Raw genomic sequence first — 16764 nt, forward strand, 5'->3', positions numbered from 1 at the left:
TTGTGCAACAAGACCATATGCCTATTTTCTTGTGCAAGATTGCTGGATTTTGTGCAGAAAATATTGAGTAAAAGTTTGCTGTTTCTTGCATAGAGAACAGTAATCTTGCACACACAAAAACGCACATCTTTATCTGAAAATATATTTTGTATATGCAAAACACCCCATTATTCCCAAACAAAAAAGTGTATTTCTGCACAGAATACTTTTCCAAAATACTTTGAGATACATGAATACAAAAACTGCACAGAATTCTTGCCCCTGTATTATTCTTCCCTGAATGTCAGAAATTGCATTTTCTTAGACAGGAAGCACTTAACAATGAATATTCTTTCCATCCCAATCTACACATACATCATGAAAAACAAAATCTAGGATTTCATAGAATGGTGGCACACCAGTTGAATTGGTATAAACAGCCATAATTATATAGTGTAGACTGGGGTGGAAAGAATATTCATTGTTATAGATAGTTTTCCTTTGAAAGACAACGGAGATTATCACATGGGAGGCAAGAGTCCTCCTCCTGTCATTAAATCATTTCATTTGCATGATTGGGGGAAAGATTATCACGCTCCCGTTAATACCCAGTGGCATGTCCATTACTATTTACTGATGGGAGAAAAACAGGATAAGCATGCGGGGGTGTGATTACCTTCCCCCGATTGCGTGACTGAGATGATTAAATGATTAGAGGAGGACATTTGCCTCCTCCTCGTGGTAATCTCCAATGCTAGAGCCTCCAAGCAGAATTTCAAGTATCACTTTAATTTATTTATTTATTTAGGTATTTATAGCCCACCCTTCAGCCCTAATGGCTTTCAGGGCAGCTTACAATAATATTTTTAATCAGACAATTCCCTGCCCTCAGGCTTACAATCTAAAAGACACGAAACAAAAGGAGAAGGGAATGATGGAGGGAAAGGGGATGAGGTCCAGTGGTTCTTCTCTCCCTCTGTGGCCTGGACCAAGGCAGATGGATTGGAGGGAGGGCTCTTCCTTCTTCCAGGCTGGCCCTGATGGAGCTGGACCTGCCTGGTGAACTCCTTCACCGGCCGAAAGATGACAGTTATGGAGGGCGGAGTCTCCTTCCTTCAGGCTGGCCTCTGATGACACTGAGCCAGCCTGTTCTCTCCCTCACCGGCCGAAAGATGACAGTTATGGAGGGAGGGCGCTCTATCTTCAAGCTAGCCTCTGATGACACTAAGCCAGCCTGTTCTCTCCCTCACCGGCTGAAAGATGACAGTTATGGAGGGAGGGCGCTCTATCTTCAGGCTGGCCCCGATGGAGCTGAGCCAGCCTGTTCTCTCCCTCACAGGCTGAAAGATGACAGTAATGGAGGGAAGACACTCTATCTTCAGGCTAGCCCCTGATGACACTAAGCCAGCCTGTTCTCTCCCTCACCGGCTGAAAGATGACAGTTATGGAGGGAGGGCGCTCTATCTTCAGGCTGGCCCCGATGGAGCTGAGCCAGCCTGTTCTCTCCCTCACAGGCTGAAAGATGACAGTTATGGAGGGAAGACGCTCTATCTTCAGGCTAGCCTCTGATGACACTAAGCCAGCCTGTTCTGTCCCTCACCAGACGAAAGATGACAGTTATGGAGGGAGGGCGCTCTATCTTCAGGCTAGCCTCTGATGACACTAAGCCAGCCTGTTCTCTCCCTCACAGGCTGAAAGATGACAGTTATGGAGGGAAGACGCTCTATCTTCAGGCTAGCCTCTGATGACACTAAGCCAGCCTGTTCTGTCCCTCACCAGACGAAAGATGACAGTTATGGAGGGAGGGCGCTCTATCTTCAGGCTAGCCTCTGATGACACTAAGCCAGCCTGTTCTCTCCCTCACCAGCCGAAAGATGATAAACCCCAGATCCCAGCATTCTGTAGGGTACAGTAATGAAATTTAAAATTGTATCAAATTGCTAGAACTGTGTGGTGCAGATATGCTGGATGTCTAGCTCCAACCTGACAGTTGCACTTAAATATCATGATAAACCATTATTTATCATGAGAGGAATGAGTCCAGCAATTCCCCAGTGTTTCATACTTTCCCTCTTGGTTCTTCTAATACAATCACAATGAGATCCACATCTTTTTGAGAGTGTGCAACATGCAATGGAAACACTAAACTGTGGATACTCTTAAATATGAATAGTTTAGAGGATGTTGTAGCATATAGCCCTCTTTTATTATTGGAGCAGTTGTTTAATAAAGTGGTAATACAGCCAAAGCATTACAAAGTAACAGTAGTTCTTCTGTTTTTGTATATTGCTACCTAGAATTCTCAACCTGTTGGAGTAAGAAATCTGAGCAGGAACATACCCCATGTAGTGAATAATCATCTGCAAGGATCCTGGAACTGTGTGCTTTGCCCACCAGAGATAACTGTACGGGTTTTTTTTCATGAGAGTAGAATTCTGAGACATAGCTGTGTTGGTCTGGAATAGTTTACAGTTTCATTTATATACCGCTTCATACTGAATTAGCAGTGTCTAAGTGGTTTACAACTGTAAGCTAATTGCCCCCAACAATCTGGGTACTCATTTTAGCAACCTCAGAAGGATGCAAACCTGAGTCAAGCTTGAGCCCTTTTGCTGGTATTGAACTCACAATCTTATGGTTTTGAGTAATTGGCTGCAGTACAGGCATTTAACCACTGGGCCACCAGGTATGGACTATTGGTATTAGTCTCAAAGGTGCTACAAGATCCCTTTGCATACTGTTGCTTTCATAGTCACTTTCTGTGGAAATCAATCAGGCCCATATGATGTTTTCAGGTCCTTGCATTGCTTTTATGTTTACTTTGCCACCATAGTTAATTTCTGATCACATTAACAAAGTAAAACATTTGGAGTGAGTTCAGAGGTTATTTATTATTCTAGTCACTTGACCATGGATCATGCAAGGAGGCCACAGCTTTGGCCTCATAACTGTAAATAAACCCTATAACAAAGTTATTTTGGTAGCTCTCACAGACCTGAGGTTAGGCGGGTTACTAAAATTGGAGAGGAAATATCACCAGCAGGCCTGAAGTTCCCTGTAGGTAAAGACCCTGGGAAGCCTTTAAAAATCTCATAGCTAAAAACAGTTGCCAAAATCACCATCATCACTGATAATCAGTAACATTGATTATTCATGGGATTGGATTGATTTGTCAGTTTTGTCCCCCCCCCCTCCCGGTACACATGCACGCACGCACACACTAATAAAAACACTTTTCTATAAAATTTGATTTTGGACTATTCTCAGCAAAACAAAAGAAAATTCTCAATATACCGACCAGACCAAATTTGAATGGCACATCTATTTTTGTCATGTTGTACCTGCAAGCCATGTAGCTGTTACACATGAGGAGTTTGTCAGGGGAAAAGTGTGGAAACCCTAATTCAACACCTCAAATGTGGCTGAATCTAAGCCCTCTGCTTGGAAGGCTGGATCTGTCACTTTTATGTTCTTCCACATTCAGAATTTTTTTTAAACCAGAATTTCTTTCTACTGAATTTGTGGGGGAAATATATTCATTATGGAATAATTACAATTTTTATGAAAATATTCTTATGCATTCTTAAACATAGAGACTCATGTTGATCTGTATTGGAAAAAGAATATTTGAATGCCAACTCCTGGTCCACCAAGGCACACACAACAATTGGCTTACACCAAACATTCACCCTGTGACTACATCCTTAGGGAAGTAAGGATAATCTTGATTTTCAGTATTAAAATCGTGTGTGTACTATGAATATGGGTGGTTAATTTAAGGGCTGCTCCAGCTCTTTGCAATAAATGAAAATAGTTTCCAATTGGCCCTAACAGTTGTCAGTTGGTGGCTTGAAGAGCTTCAAACAAAGAGTCCAACATGCTGCTAATTGTTGCCTTTGTTGTTGCAATCCTTGTGTAGGCTTATTATCATTATCCATCTCTTGCTGTTTGCAAAGAGATTGTAGCTCAAAGCTGTCAGTGCCTGTGGGTGCAAAACTGGACTTCAAATGCTTTCTTTCCCTTCCCTTCTTTGGCAGGATTTATGTGGGCATCATTCATGTGATACTCTGGGAATGGCTGACGTTGGAACCATATGCTCTCCTGAGCGCAGCTGTGCAGTGATTGAAGATGACGGCCTCCATGCGGCTTTTACAGTGGCTCACGAAATTGGTATGCAATGCCTTTTTTGTTCCCTTGCCAAATACAACACTTGTAACAGCTGCATTAGTTACCAAAATACTTTACAAGTAATTCCAGATTTTCCCCTGGTTCAGATATACTCTTGGGGATTAAAGCTGTGTACATTTGCACTTTGGGGTTAACTAACAGGGGATCAGGAGGCAAGTGGAGGTACACAGTAGGTATTTCCTTTCTGACAGTGTCACTTTTAAATAAAGGCTGGAATAAAAATTGGAGGGATGCTACTATCCCTTTCAAGGAAGTACTCACCCCTCTTAAGCACATTTGCCAGGTAAACAGTTTGTTTCTCTGTATCTCTCTCTCTTTCTCTCTTTCTCTATTTGCATGTGTACCTAATGGGTTGAATTTGTAACAGTTTATTTTGTACCACTTCATTCTTCCAAGTGGGGAGGCACATATCCAGAGATGTGATGATACAGGTTACCAGATCTAGAATGGGGATCAGCATAAAAGAATCAGGCAGCTTTAACCTGCCCCCTTATACCACAATTCCAGTTGGATTAGGGAGCAGTAATTTATACCGCACAAGAGTGATTAAGAAAAATGAGACACTTTTTTCAAATATAATTTGCTGGTGAGGGCCTCCTGACATGAATAGGGACTGCAACAGGAAGGGTGAAGAGTAACCTTCTACCTCTACTATTTGGTCCAAATCCATATCAAACCATATGTACTTTGTAGTAAAAAAAAATAAAGAAAGGAAGGAAATGTGTTGTTCTACTTGCATCTTTAAAATTAGATATTCTATGGCTTTATTAGTTACCACCCTAGAGGCAAAAACGTAACCTTGAATTTAGCCTGCAGTGCATCCCATCAAATTCAGTGGGGCTTTTCTCTCTGTAGACATGTGCAGGATTGCTCTGATTTTTTTAAAGAAATGGCAGAAATGTGAACATAAACATTAACAAAGGACAAACCGGTCAAACAAAACTCTGCAACACCTTGCATCACTTTTTGCACTCTCTTTTCTACACTGAACATTGTGTGTACTGAGATTTTGTGCCATACTGGCTTCTGATGCATGTACTATATTTACAAACTTAGATGGACACACAGGGCAGGAGGTAGCTGTGATGGGCAAGCCATTCACTGAGTTGCAGTCCCTTTCATAGTAATTAGCTTTGACTGAAACCAGGCAGGCTCAAATGGTTTGTTTCATGAAGTGGTGAGGGTGAACAATATGTTATTGCAGGGTTGGGTAGAGTGTGAACCTTCCAAGCAAGTTAATAAAATAGTGAGTGTGACCCTTCAAATCCCCTGAGTGGTAGATGCGGACTTTCTAGAAGTTACACACCCCTGTATCACTGTTATAGCATTTCCAAAAGTTTCCAACCTAGAATGCCTATTTCTCTTTCAAGAGTGTCTGAGGTCAGTGACAACTAATAAAACACATAGTTTCAAATTTTGTGAGGTATATATATATATATATATATATATATATATATATTCAGTCAAAGGACATGAAACTAAACACTACTGCATCCTACCTGATCACTATCTGAAAACTAATGAAACTCCCATCCACATCAATACTCTTGTAGTAAAACAACAATACTCCCAAAACAAACTTGACTTTGGTTTGGCATCAGGTACAAGACAAATCAGTAGCTGGCACTCTCTAAAAGTTCTCTTTGCCTTCTTATTTCTTTCCAAGAATGTAAAGAAAAAAAAGTGCCCCTGTTTTCCAGTTTTAAATTTAGCATTCACTCTGCTCTACCCTGCTAACAGTTTTCATGGAAAACATCTTTAGTGACAGGAAGGGGATCTGCCTTTATGTTAACACACAAGACAAACTGAAAACCTGAATACACTGCCAACTTTGTTAGTAAACTGGGACCCTAAGTCCCACTATGCCTGTTATTTTAGGCAAGAAACACCCCCATGTTCTTTCCTACAGAATGACACAAGAGATGCTTGGTAAAAATTAGGCCCAATTTAGGAATGTTCCTCTTTCCCTGCTTCCTCCTGCTCAGTTTGAAATAAGGGCTGTCTTATAAATTTACTTTCAGCTGTTCTCTGATTTAACTTTGGATGGACTGACTTCCCTTGTGAAGAAAAACTTACATAGTTGTGGGTTCTTTGAGTATTCAAAGAGGCAGCTGCTGTGTTTGAGTATGTGCACTGCTAAATTGGATCTGAATTTTAGAAATGTGGGAATCTGCCTTCTACCTCTTTCATGCTATCTTCACAGGCAGCTCTCAAGGTTTTCAAAGACAAAAGTGTTTCTCAGCCCTAGCTGAAGAAGCCCAGGACTAAATATGGACCTTCTGCACATAAAGCAGGAGGAAGCAGGAAAAGAGGAACATTCCTAAATCGGGCCCTGTAATCTAACCACTGTAATCTTTCCTGCAACTTGCTTTTGATGTTGATTTAGCATCCAAGTCCCAATGCTGTCCTCCATTGCCAATGGTCTGATGTTTTTGGGCAGGGTATCCAGGGAAGGAGGGAAGCTTGCACAGGTTGCAGCTTAGGTATGCACATGCACAACTTCATATTAGCCCAAATACATCCTGTCAGTGATAGGACATCTCAGAGGCTTAAATTATGCCCTGAGTGGAGCGGGGGACAGGGAGGGAGAGGGGAGATGGTGGTTGTGGTAGTACACAGAATTTGATTTGTTTAGCAATAATAATATAATTCCTGACATCAGACACACTTAAAAGAAAAATTGGTCTTTTCAGTTGGAAGAAATGCAATTGAAGCAATATCATGTTGATCTTCCTCATTTCATGAAAGAAAGCATTTCAGCCTGCCCAAACAACAGAGCCTGCAGAAAGACATATAAATCAGTGTAATACAGATACTTTGCAGATGTTCCCAATTCAGTCCCTTTCATCTTAATTTAATTTTTAAAAAGTGACCAGTTAAATATCTTTGTCTGAAGCTCTGGAGCACCATAGATAGTCAGAATAGACAATACTGCATATGGTGCACAAATAGCTACCAATATTCCTGTTTCTGCACTCTGCTGTTGAAGTGCCTAGGCCAAGGAATGGTTGATATATAGTCTTCCAGATGCCATTGGCTGGCGGCCTAAGGCTGATTGAACTGCAGTTCAGCAGTATCTGGAGGGAAACATGCTCTCTATCCTTGATTAAAGGTCAACTGTCACATTCTGAAATAAGAAACATTGTATGTGCTCATCTGGAACACCTGCCTGCTAATCTCACATGTGTTGAACTTTAACACTCCTCCAAATGGCCAGTAATCCCAGTAATAGACTCTTCTGTTTATCTTTCTCAAATCATGGAGCAATTGTTCTCACACTAGCATTTATCATTCATCCCACCTCCTGTCCCCCCTTTGTGGTCAGGGTTTCTTCCCCTCCTGGAAACTGTAATGAGGGAGTAGGGTCTCCATCACATCCCTATTCATAATATCAATGGGGCCACTAAGAAATATATGAGGAACTGAGATAATGGAAACAGACAGTATTGTGTCCTGTCTGTTGTGGAAAATCCTAAAAGCAAGGAGAGTGGGATTCCAGCCTCGGGTTTAAAATGTCACAGATAGTCTCAGGAATTTATGGGAAGTAGACCTGAACAGGAACTTCATCATTAAATAAACTGCTTCTGATATTTATTTTTTATTTTTTATTTATTTTATTTTTTTATTTTATTTTATTTATTTATTTATTTATTTTTGCATAGGTATAATTGCTGAGGCTTTTAATCAGTCTTGATGAGGTCTCATACATAAGGAAAATCTAGTCTGCACTTACCCAATTCTCTTTATATGAAAGATGAGTCCTGGACTTGCAGAAGGTTCTTTTGTTAGGCAGTTTTGGCATTAGCCAAAATATATTATGGGGTGCAACATTTTTCTGATCAGTGATCAAGGCTAATTGCAGCAAGACAAAGACATCCTGTGTTCAGTAAAGATACACAGAAAATAATCTGATCAGTTCAGAGCTATGGGAGTTATATTGGTGGGAGGGAAAGGTTACTAGGAAGCCTTAGCAAGGGTCAAAGCCAGTGCTGTCATCATTAACTGGGGTGGTAATTATAGCCTCATTCAATTTGGACCAATATGCATTGAACAGAACTTGCACATACTACTAGTAGTAGAAATAACCTTGGTACCATTTTTAACCAAAGTATAATTAATGGAGTGGGGGTAGTTTTGAAGAAGATAGCTGTGTTAGCCTGTTTCAACATGGGAATGCGATTTGGCCGGGATCTAGTAGCACCTTTCTTCAAATGCGTGGAGTGGAGCCTCTGTGGACAGACATATATACAAATGTGATGAGGGGATTATAAAACGTAATGGAAATTCAAGACATATAGGTTAAATGGGGCAACATCTGAATGGTGATTGTAAAATGTGGTTAAAAGCACAAAGGTGAGAAATTGTTTTTTAGGGATGCAAAAATAGATGTACAGGTAAACACACGTTTAGTAAGGATGATCAGTAATTGGTGCAAGTGATTCAGTAGTTGGTGTTGGTGTATTAAATGAGAACTAAAGAGATTTTGTAGAGTATCTTTGTATTATTAATTTTTATTCTATTTCAGCTGCATTTTTTAAAACCGACCAAACTGTAGGTGCTTTCAGAAATACCATCATTTAAAAAAAAAAAACCTGCCACTTTCTAAAAACAGAGAGAAGATTTAAAATAAAAACGACTTTTCTTATACAGAGCTACGTGGTCTGTGGAATATTAAATAATTGATTTCTACATATAAATATGAAAAGATAAAAGCTGCATTTGAAGAAGTAGTACAACATCAGAGTTGTTGTTTTTAAAAAGGTTGCTAAAATAGATATTTTCAGAAGTCTAACATTTGTTAAATGATCTGGCTTTTGCACTTTTTACTCAGACACTGCATCTTGCTTTTAAAAGGGGGAGAACAAGCAATGTTATAAATTAGCAAACCATCTAGATAGTTTCAGTTTGTTTGTTAACTGTATCCAACAAAAAGCTGAAAATAACAGTAGGATAGCTGAACATTTTTATACAGGTCCCTCTTCCCTTGAAGACCCATAAAGGAAATATGCTCTAGTCAAATCTACTAAACTTTTATTTGAGCTCTAATTAAAAAGTTGAAATACATTCACATCAGTTTCCATAGTTTTAAGCAATTTTATTTGGCTCATAGATCCTTACTCTCTGCCTCATGATGCATGTTTCCTTTCATTATGTAATATCAGACATGAATCTCATGCAAAAAAGAAGAATTCTGTGAGAGAGCAGTTGTAATAAATTATGTCACTAAAGCACTCGACAGACGAACAGCTCTGTGCTGCCCCTCTTTGCTCCACATCGTTGCTGCAGAAACCCAACAGCATGGCAACAATGCGCTCCCTCTCGGGAGCAAAAAGAAGCTGCTGAAAGTGGCTTCCTGGAAGATACAGGATTGGCATGCATGTGTGCCCCGATCGCATCACTTCCTGCCAGGGCCATTTGGGCACTGCACAACACTCGCGCCATCATGATGCCACCTGTGTTGATGGCAGCGGGCCATCATGGCAGCACCCTCATGGACTAGGGCTGCTGGACATGTAAATGCCCAGCCTCATCTAGCCCTAGTTTGTGGTGAAGACGCCACCAAGTGCCTGTTTGTACTGGGCCTACGACAAATTTGCAAAATTCTGTTTTGAACACATGTGTATCTAGAAGGTCTCCATAGATGCTTCTGCCATATAGTTTTTGGTTGCTGAGTGAAATCATCCTGAAATGTTACTAGGTGATATGTATTCCATGTTTTTCCATTTTTAGGTTCACTTTGGCCCGGTACAGACCGCCAGTTTGCGGCGGCCTGGGGCCAATTCTAGGGTTCCAAAGCATGCAGCATCCACACACTCTGGAACCCTAGAACATATGGACGGCACCATCTTCACGTGGTGCCATCCATATGGGGCGCGCGTGTATGACACCAGTGCGGTGCCACATCCGTACCTCCGGGCGCTGCACTTGTATCATGAACGTGTCACAGTGCACCAATGGTGCACTGATTATGGTGTCCCCGCACACCAAGAAGAACCTGTTTCTTCTGGATTCCTTTTGGTCTGGAGGGACATCGGAAGGTTTGAGTGCTGCGGCATCCCTCCGGATGAAAACTGGGCACCTCGAGCCCGCCCCTTTGAGGCGGTCTGGAGAGCCCCTTTGTTACTTTGTTTCAAAGACTTGCATCAAGATGAGATTGGGACTAGAACACAAACTAGAAGACACCTAGATATTGTGTTTTTTGAAGTTTGCACTTCAGTTTCAGGAGGACAAATTGCATAAAAATGCATACATATGAATGATATATTTCAAACTGGGTTTCCAAAAAACATGTACACAAAATTGTACACATTTGAAATATGTGTACAAAAACTATATACAAAATATGCTTATTTTGGAATTTTTCAAAAAAATGCATAATAAATTTTCATGTGACATTCACAACCTGATTCTGACCTAGGCTGAAATGAACTCATTGGTAGAAAATTGTGAACATGAACAAAACTGAATTTAACAGATTCATGCATCTGTATTTGAATAGACTTTTTGTTTGAACATTATCTCCCACTTCAGGACATGCAGGTATGCAAGGATTATTTAGCTGGCAACTTTCACCACTAGCCTTCAGCAGCAACTTTCACCACCAGGCAATAAAGTGCAAAATATAAATTTACAATGTATAAGAATATATCATGAGATGGCATGTCAATACCTCTATGCGGGAAACAAATATGAACCATTTGGATCTATCAACTTCAGACACTTTACTTAAATGAAAGATTTTTAAAGTAAAAATAAAACAGGTAAAAAAATCACTTCAGTTTAGTCTGTAAATTGGGCATGAGTTGAATAAATGCAGGAACAGAAATGCTGGCTGGCTGATATGTGTCTGAAGTTGAGTAACAGAAAATGTGTACTTGTTTCTTTGTAACTTGCTATGTTAACAGGGGTAGGGAAACTTTGGTTTGTCATATGCCTGTTCCTATAATACTCTGACAGTGCCAACAAACATGGACAATAGTATGAGACTGTGGGAACTGGCAGAGCCAAAGGTTTCATCTGACTGAGGTGCATGTTTGAATGAGAAAGAACACTTGAGGGACATATGTTATAGTTTCACTGTGATTTTTTGGAATTAAAGCTGTTGCCTAGAATCTTCTCAAAATAGGCTTAATTAGGTAGGTGAAAATAAAAGATGCATTTCCACAGCATCTCTTTACGTTAGGTAAGAAAACAATGATCTTCTTGCTTTTCTCTCCCCTCCTTTTGGATGGTTTCCTATATTTAGAAAATCCCAATATTGCTTTAAAGTCTTCTGTTTTCTTACACTGGTATTTGAGTCACTGAATAACTTAAGGAAGATCTGTATCATAATTTGAGAAATTCCATCTCATTCGGTCCACTCTTAACAGAAGAGATGTCCATGTCTCTAAATCTATTGCAATGAAGGATCTGCCTTTTAAAAACGGTTTCCATATCCAGTTTTTACAGGCGTACTGTATTGCAGAAGAATGTGACATGTCCAGGATCACACCTGACATCTATAGCAGAGAGCAAATATTCATGAGTTTTAATGGTTTAATTATTAAACTAATCTTTTTGCAGACTTTAATCATGTCATGTACATTCAAGGAAATTTCATGTGAAGAATGATTTAGAGAGTCAGAAGTTAAACATTTCTTTGTCCTCTCAGCTTCAGAAAGAGTGTATCTGCTACAAAATGGATAAAGTTGGGAGTAGTTGTCCTGCTGCTCCAATAGTCACATTGGTGTTTACATTTTTCTAAAACATTTACTGGACTTCTATTTTGTCATTTAGGGTTTGGCTTTGGCAATTGCACTGGTGATTGAATTTAAACACAACTCCCTACCAACACCTGCCTCATTTTGTAGTTTTGGCTACCTCCATCTTTTCTCCCAACCAGCTCCGCTTTTCCCTCTGCACAGGACTTCCTTTGTACAGCCTTCACTTTGATCTGCAACACCTCCATTTGCAGCTTCCATACCACAGAGTAAAGTAACACTGCTCATACAAATGTTTTTGGTACTTTATTTTTAAAATGTAACTTTATATTTATGGCATTGTAAGAAAAGGACTTCTGTTTGTTTACCTTTTTCCTCCTGTATACCATCCCAGTCCCCCTTTTTTTTCTCACTTGACACTTCATATTAAAAAGAAAGAAGAAATTAACACAGTAACCGATAGTTGAAAATAAACAGTTTAACACTGACTTGACTAGTCTTGCAGTTGGACAGAGCGCACATTTCATCAGAGCATTGATCTGAAGCGGAACCATGTTGATGAGCTGGTGGATGCCTCTGCTGGTTGAAAAAAAAAGGCATGAGGATGGGGCTTTCTAAAGAAAATAACATTCTGCAGACATTCTATGAATCACCAACTTTAACCCCTGGAAAATCATAAATTATAGGATTTTCCATAAGTGCATAATTCTACCCATCCATTTTTAACCCAGCACCAGGGTAACAAATGACCGATGCCTGACCACTAACTACTAGCCAGTTCTTTTTGTCAGCATTGCTAGAATACATATGCACTCTCTCCCTTTAAGAGTATCCTTGCATGCAACTATAATACTGGTTGATTACTCAGGTGCTTATCTACGTCCTTTAAGAACCACATACAGGATCATGTAATCATCCCTTAGCATTTTAACCATCATATTAACTTAACACAACTGGAATACCAAAAAAGATTAATTTACTCAGCCCTTTCAGAAGTGTAGGTGAACTATGAATTTTAAGCCGTTTTAGAAATCAGGGCTTTGCAAACAGTAGTTGAACATTCTTCTAGAAAGTGAATATAACTTACAAGACTATGGTCTCAGATGTATGGTGTTAGATATATTGCCTTACATTTTGTGTCAGAAGTGTTGATAGCAATGACTTTTTGATGCAGTAGCCTGAGGTCATTAAATATATAATGGTTAAATAATTTGTTCCACATTTTCCACATTTTAAGGTAAACACGTATGCACTTATAGTGACTGAAAAGGTGTGAGAAAGAACTTGCATTGGCTAGAATGAACATTTGATTTGTTTTCCATAGTTCAACCCATGTTAACTACATTCATTCATGACCCAAAATCCAAAGAGTCTCAGCAATTGTTAATGATATTATATGCTTAATATTGTTTGTATAACAATAGATTAGACAAGGGCCCGAAAGAGACAGGCCAAGTAAAGCGGCTTGCAGCCACTTTGGGGAATGTGGATTTTAGATTATGCATGCCCCCAAAGCAGCTGGAAGCTGTGCTGAGGCTGCATCAAGCTGGCAAGAGCTGGCCTTTTTAGGAGCAGATTTATTCCACTGTTGCCAGTTTGGGACCACAGTGACAACCTACTTCAGGAGTGGGCAGTACAATTGCCATGGCCCCAACCTGACCTGGGCTCTAGTGGCCAGAAGCCAGTCCTTCCGGACTATCTGCTTTGGTCCTAGGACACATATATTGTGTAATAGGAGTGCATTGCTATATACAGTGTGCCCACGTTATACGCGGATGCATTTTACGTGGCATACGCTGGAAGCCATGCCAGAAGGAAGGGAAAACAATGGCACACGCTCCTGTGGTGTGCACCCCATGCGCCACCACCACACCACTGTAGGCACAAAGCCCCATTCATTTGAATGGGGCTTGAGCATCTGCATTTTTTCCCTTATGCAGGCGGGTCCAGAACAGATCCCCTGTGTAAGGGAAGAAACAACTGTATACAAGTACAGTAATATAGGCGGGTTACAGACCGCCGAAAAGCGGCGGCCTGCACACGCCCCTTTCCCTGCCGGATCGGGGCCTCAGCGGCCAGAGCGGCAGCCTCTGAGGCCCCGATCCGCCGCTTTCCAGGCTGTGGGGAAGCGGCAAAAGGCCCCTTCCCCACAGCCTGGAAAGGGGTGTCCTTAGGGCTTCAAGCCCCAAGGAAACCCCGCGGCAGCAGGGAGGAGGAGAAAGGGGCCACTTGGCCCCTTTCTCCTCTGCGTCGCTGGGCGCAGCCATCTGAAGGCTGCGCCCAGCGACACAAACGGAAAAGGAGCTCCGAAACGGAGCTCCTTTTGCGGCTGGGGAAGGGGCGCACTATTCGCCCTGGCACGGCATGATGATGTCACATCCGCGCCACCCCGTATAGAGGCGGCGCGGTCATGACATCATAATGGCGGCGGCCGTGTGGAACGGCCGCCACCATTTTGTGTGCACTCCGCGTGTGCTAGGGTTGGGGGCATCCGGAAAGGACGCCCCTTTCTAACCCTAGCAGGCGCGGAGCACACACTTTAAGGCTCGTCTGTAACGGGCCATCGACTTTCTTATAGAAGATAACATTTTACTTGAGGTATCAATTCACATCCCTGATTGTCAAAAGTTAAAAAAGAAAATCAAAATAAAAAATCCATGTTCTTAGTTGCCCAGCTCATTATTGTAAATGGTGGGCACATCTGTATATATTTTATGCAGCATCAAAATAGACTAAAGTATGTGATAGTATGAGGATTTGGAAGCTGTACAGACCGGCATCTTTGGCCAGCCTGGGGCAGAGTTGGTGTGTGGCATCTACATGACACACACCCCGACTCCGCTCCCTCCCAGGTCAGTGTGATGTCACTCATTGCACCACATGATGGGAGGTGTTGCGGTGCTCCTCTGGCACTGCATCTACATAGCCCAAGATATGGTGCCCTTTCTGGGGTGCAAGAACAAGCCACTGGGGCTGTACAGACCACCCCTTTTAGCACCAGATTGGGGCCACAGCAACTACATGCCGTGGCCCCGATTTCACCTTTCCGTGATTCAAAATGGAGCCACAAAAAAGGCTCCTTTTTGCACCCTGGCTTTTTGGTGCTCCTTTGGTGCTGCATCATGTAGATGCAGCACCAGAGCTGGTACGCAGTGTCACACTGCACTGTGGTGCAGTACACAGTGTCACGCTGGCCTGGGATTGGAGTCGGGGCGTGCGTAGTATGGACCCCATGCCCTGACTCCACCCCCAGGCTGGCCTTAATGGGTGGTATGTACAGCCCCGCTTTTTTGCAGATCCTTCTTGTGCTGCAGAAAGGCAAGATCAGGGCCACGACATGTAGTTGCTGCCACCCCAATCCAGCACTAAAAGGGGTGGTCTATACAGCCCCATAGTTGCCACGGCCCCAATCCGGCTCTAAAAGGGGCGGCTTCAAACCACCCCTATGGAGTGGTCTGTCAAGCCCCTTTAAAATGCATATATGTCTTATGCTTGTTGGAAAAATATTCATAAACTTGCAGGAAGTATTTCTTTTGGATTTCAAAAAATGGAACCTAGAGGGGCAACAACTGTCATTAAGGCCTAGCACAACATTGTATTTCTGTCATGAGGCCATGAAAAACTGGGAAAGCAGTCTCAAACTGGATTATTTCTGCAGTTTGTTTTGGATCACAGATAGTTTTTTGCTGGATTCTGTCAGAAACACAAGGGGAGAGAAAGGCTGGTGCTACAGGGATGACTGCAGATTAATGAGATGAAAATATGGTTCTGTAAAAGAGCCTTCCCATTTGGGTCCAAGTGTGAAGAATGAGAGTGGAAAGTAGAACCAAATATGACCAATCTGTAGTCAATAATAATATATATATAGTAACAAACAGTTTCAGTTCTCCATCTGACAATCATTTATTTTTTTTATTTTTTATTTTTTTTGACAATGAGCTCTGACAATCATTTATAAACAAAATTACACTATTTCCACAGACTTATACAGGTTTCATACCATTTTTACTGTCACGGCACCAGCCTAAGGAGTTAGCAAAGTGTTTAGAATTGTCTGCTATAAATTTTAAATCCATACCCTTGAAATACAGCTCCCAAAGTACTTGAGAAGAACTGAGTATTAAGTCTGTACTCAATATTGGAGAAAGGTGGAATATAAATGAAATATCAACAGCAGCAATATTTTGAGAACTTGCGCACACACAGCATGTAGTGAGTACTCTCTGAAAGAAGTTTACTGAAATTCAACCTTTGTATTTTGTAATTTGGTTATCTGTATGTGTAGATTATCCTGATACCACCATACTGTTCTTGAGGTAGATAAAGCTTTGTGTATGGCATGTTATCATTTTAATCTTACAGGATTCCAACACTGGGAAGGGGATTGCATATTTTTTGCTAGGAAAACATATAACCTACAGTTACTTTTCTTGTATATGCCACTGCTGACTAGGCAACCTTTTGAGTTGAAAGCTTGTCAGGTAATCTCAGATAAGAGCAAACTCTAGGCTAGACAGGCACAAGCTTTTTGGAGTCCTATGAGCAAAGAAACAATTGTGAAGGATGTCTAGCTTTCATCTTTGCCTTCCCCTGGGAGAGATAAAGTTTGGGCACATTTCCAGGTGTCTGAATCCGGCTCTGTGGTGGGTTGTTTTTTTAAGCCATCAGAGATTATAATTAACCCACAGCTGCTCTGCTGACATCTGTGGGAAGAAAACATTTAATGCATTTGGATTATTACTTTTTATACAGTTTTCCATTGAAATGTCTGGTGCTAACACAGCATTTGCACTGAGCCCTCGTAAACATGCTTGCGCTGGTAAAGAAAAAAGATGAGTACTCAGCATTCAGCCTTGGTAAGAGGTGAGCAATAGGACAAGAGACATCAAGTCTTGCT

General features: G+C 41.3%; 1 protein-coding gene across 1 annotated transcript in view; it reads left to right on the plus strand.

The window, feature by feature from the left end:
* ADAMTS5 (ADAM metallopeptidase with thrombospondin type 1 motif 5) overlaps nt 1–16764 on the plus strand; it is a 63490-nt gene that overhangs the window by 13381 nt on the left and 33345 nt on the right. Inside the window, exon 2 of the mRNA XM_089512149.1 lies at nt 4017–4149. Coding sequence (XP_089368275.1) covers nt 4017–4149 — 133 coding nt within the window. The remainder of the gene's footprint in view (nt 1–4016; nt 4150–16764) is intronic.

The sequence above is a fragment of the Sceloporus occidentalis genome, unplaced genomic scaffold (assembly GCF_023333645.1).
Source record: "Sceloporus occidentalis isolate IW3139 unplaced genomic scaffold, rSceOcc1.0.p SCAF_2, whole genome shotgun sequence".
Lineage (NCBI taxonomy): Eukaryota > Metazoa > Chordata > Lepidosauria > Squamata > Phrynosomatidae > Sceloporus > Sceloporus occidentalis.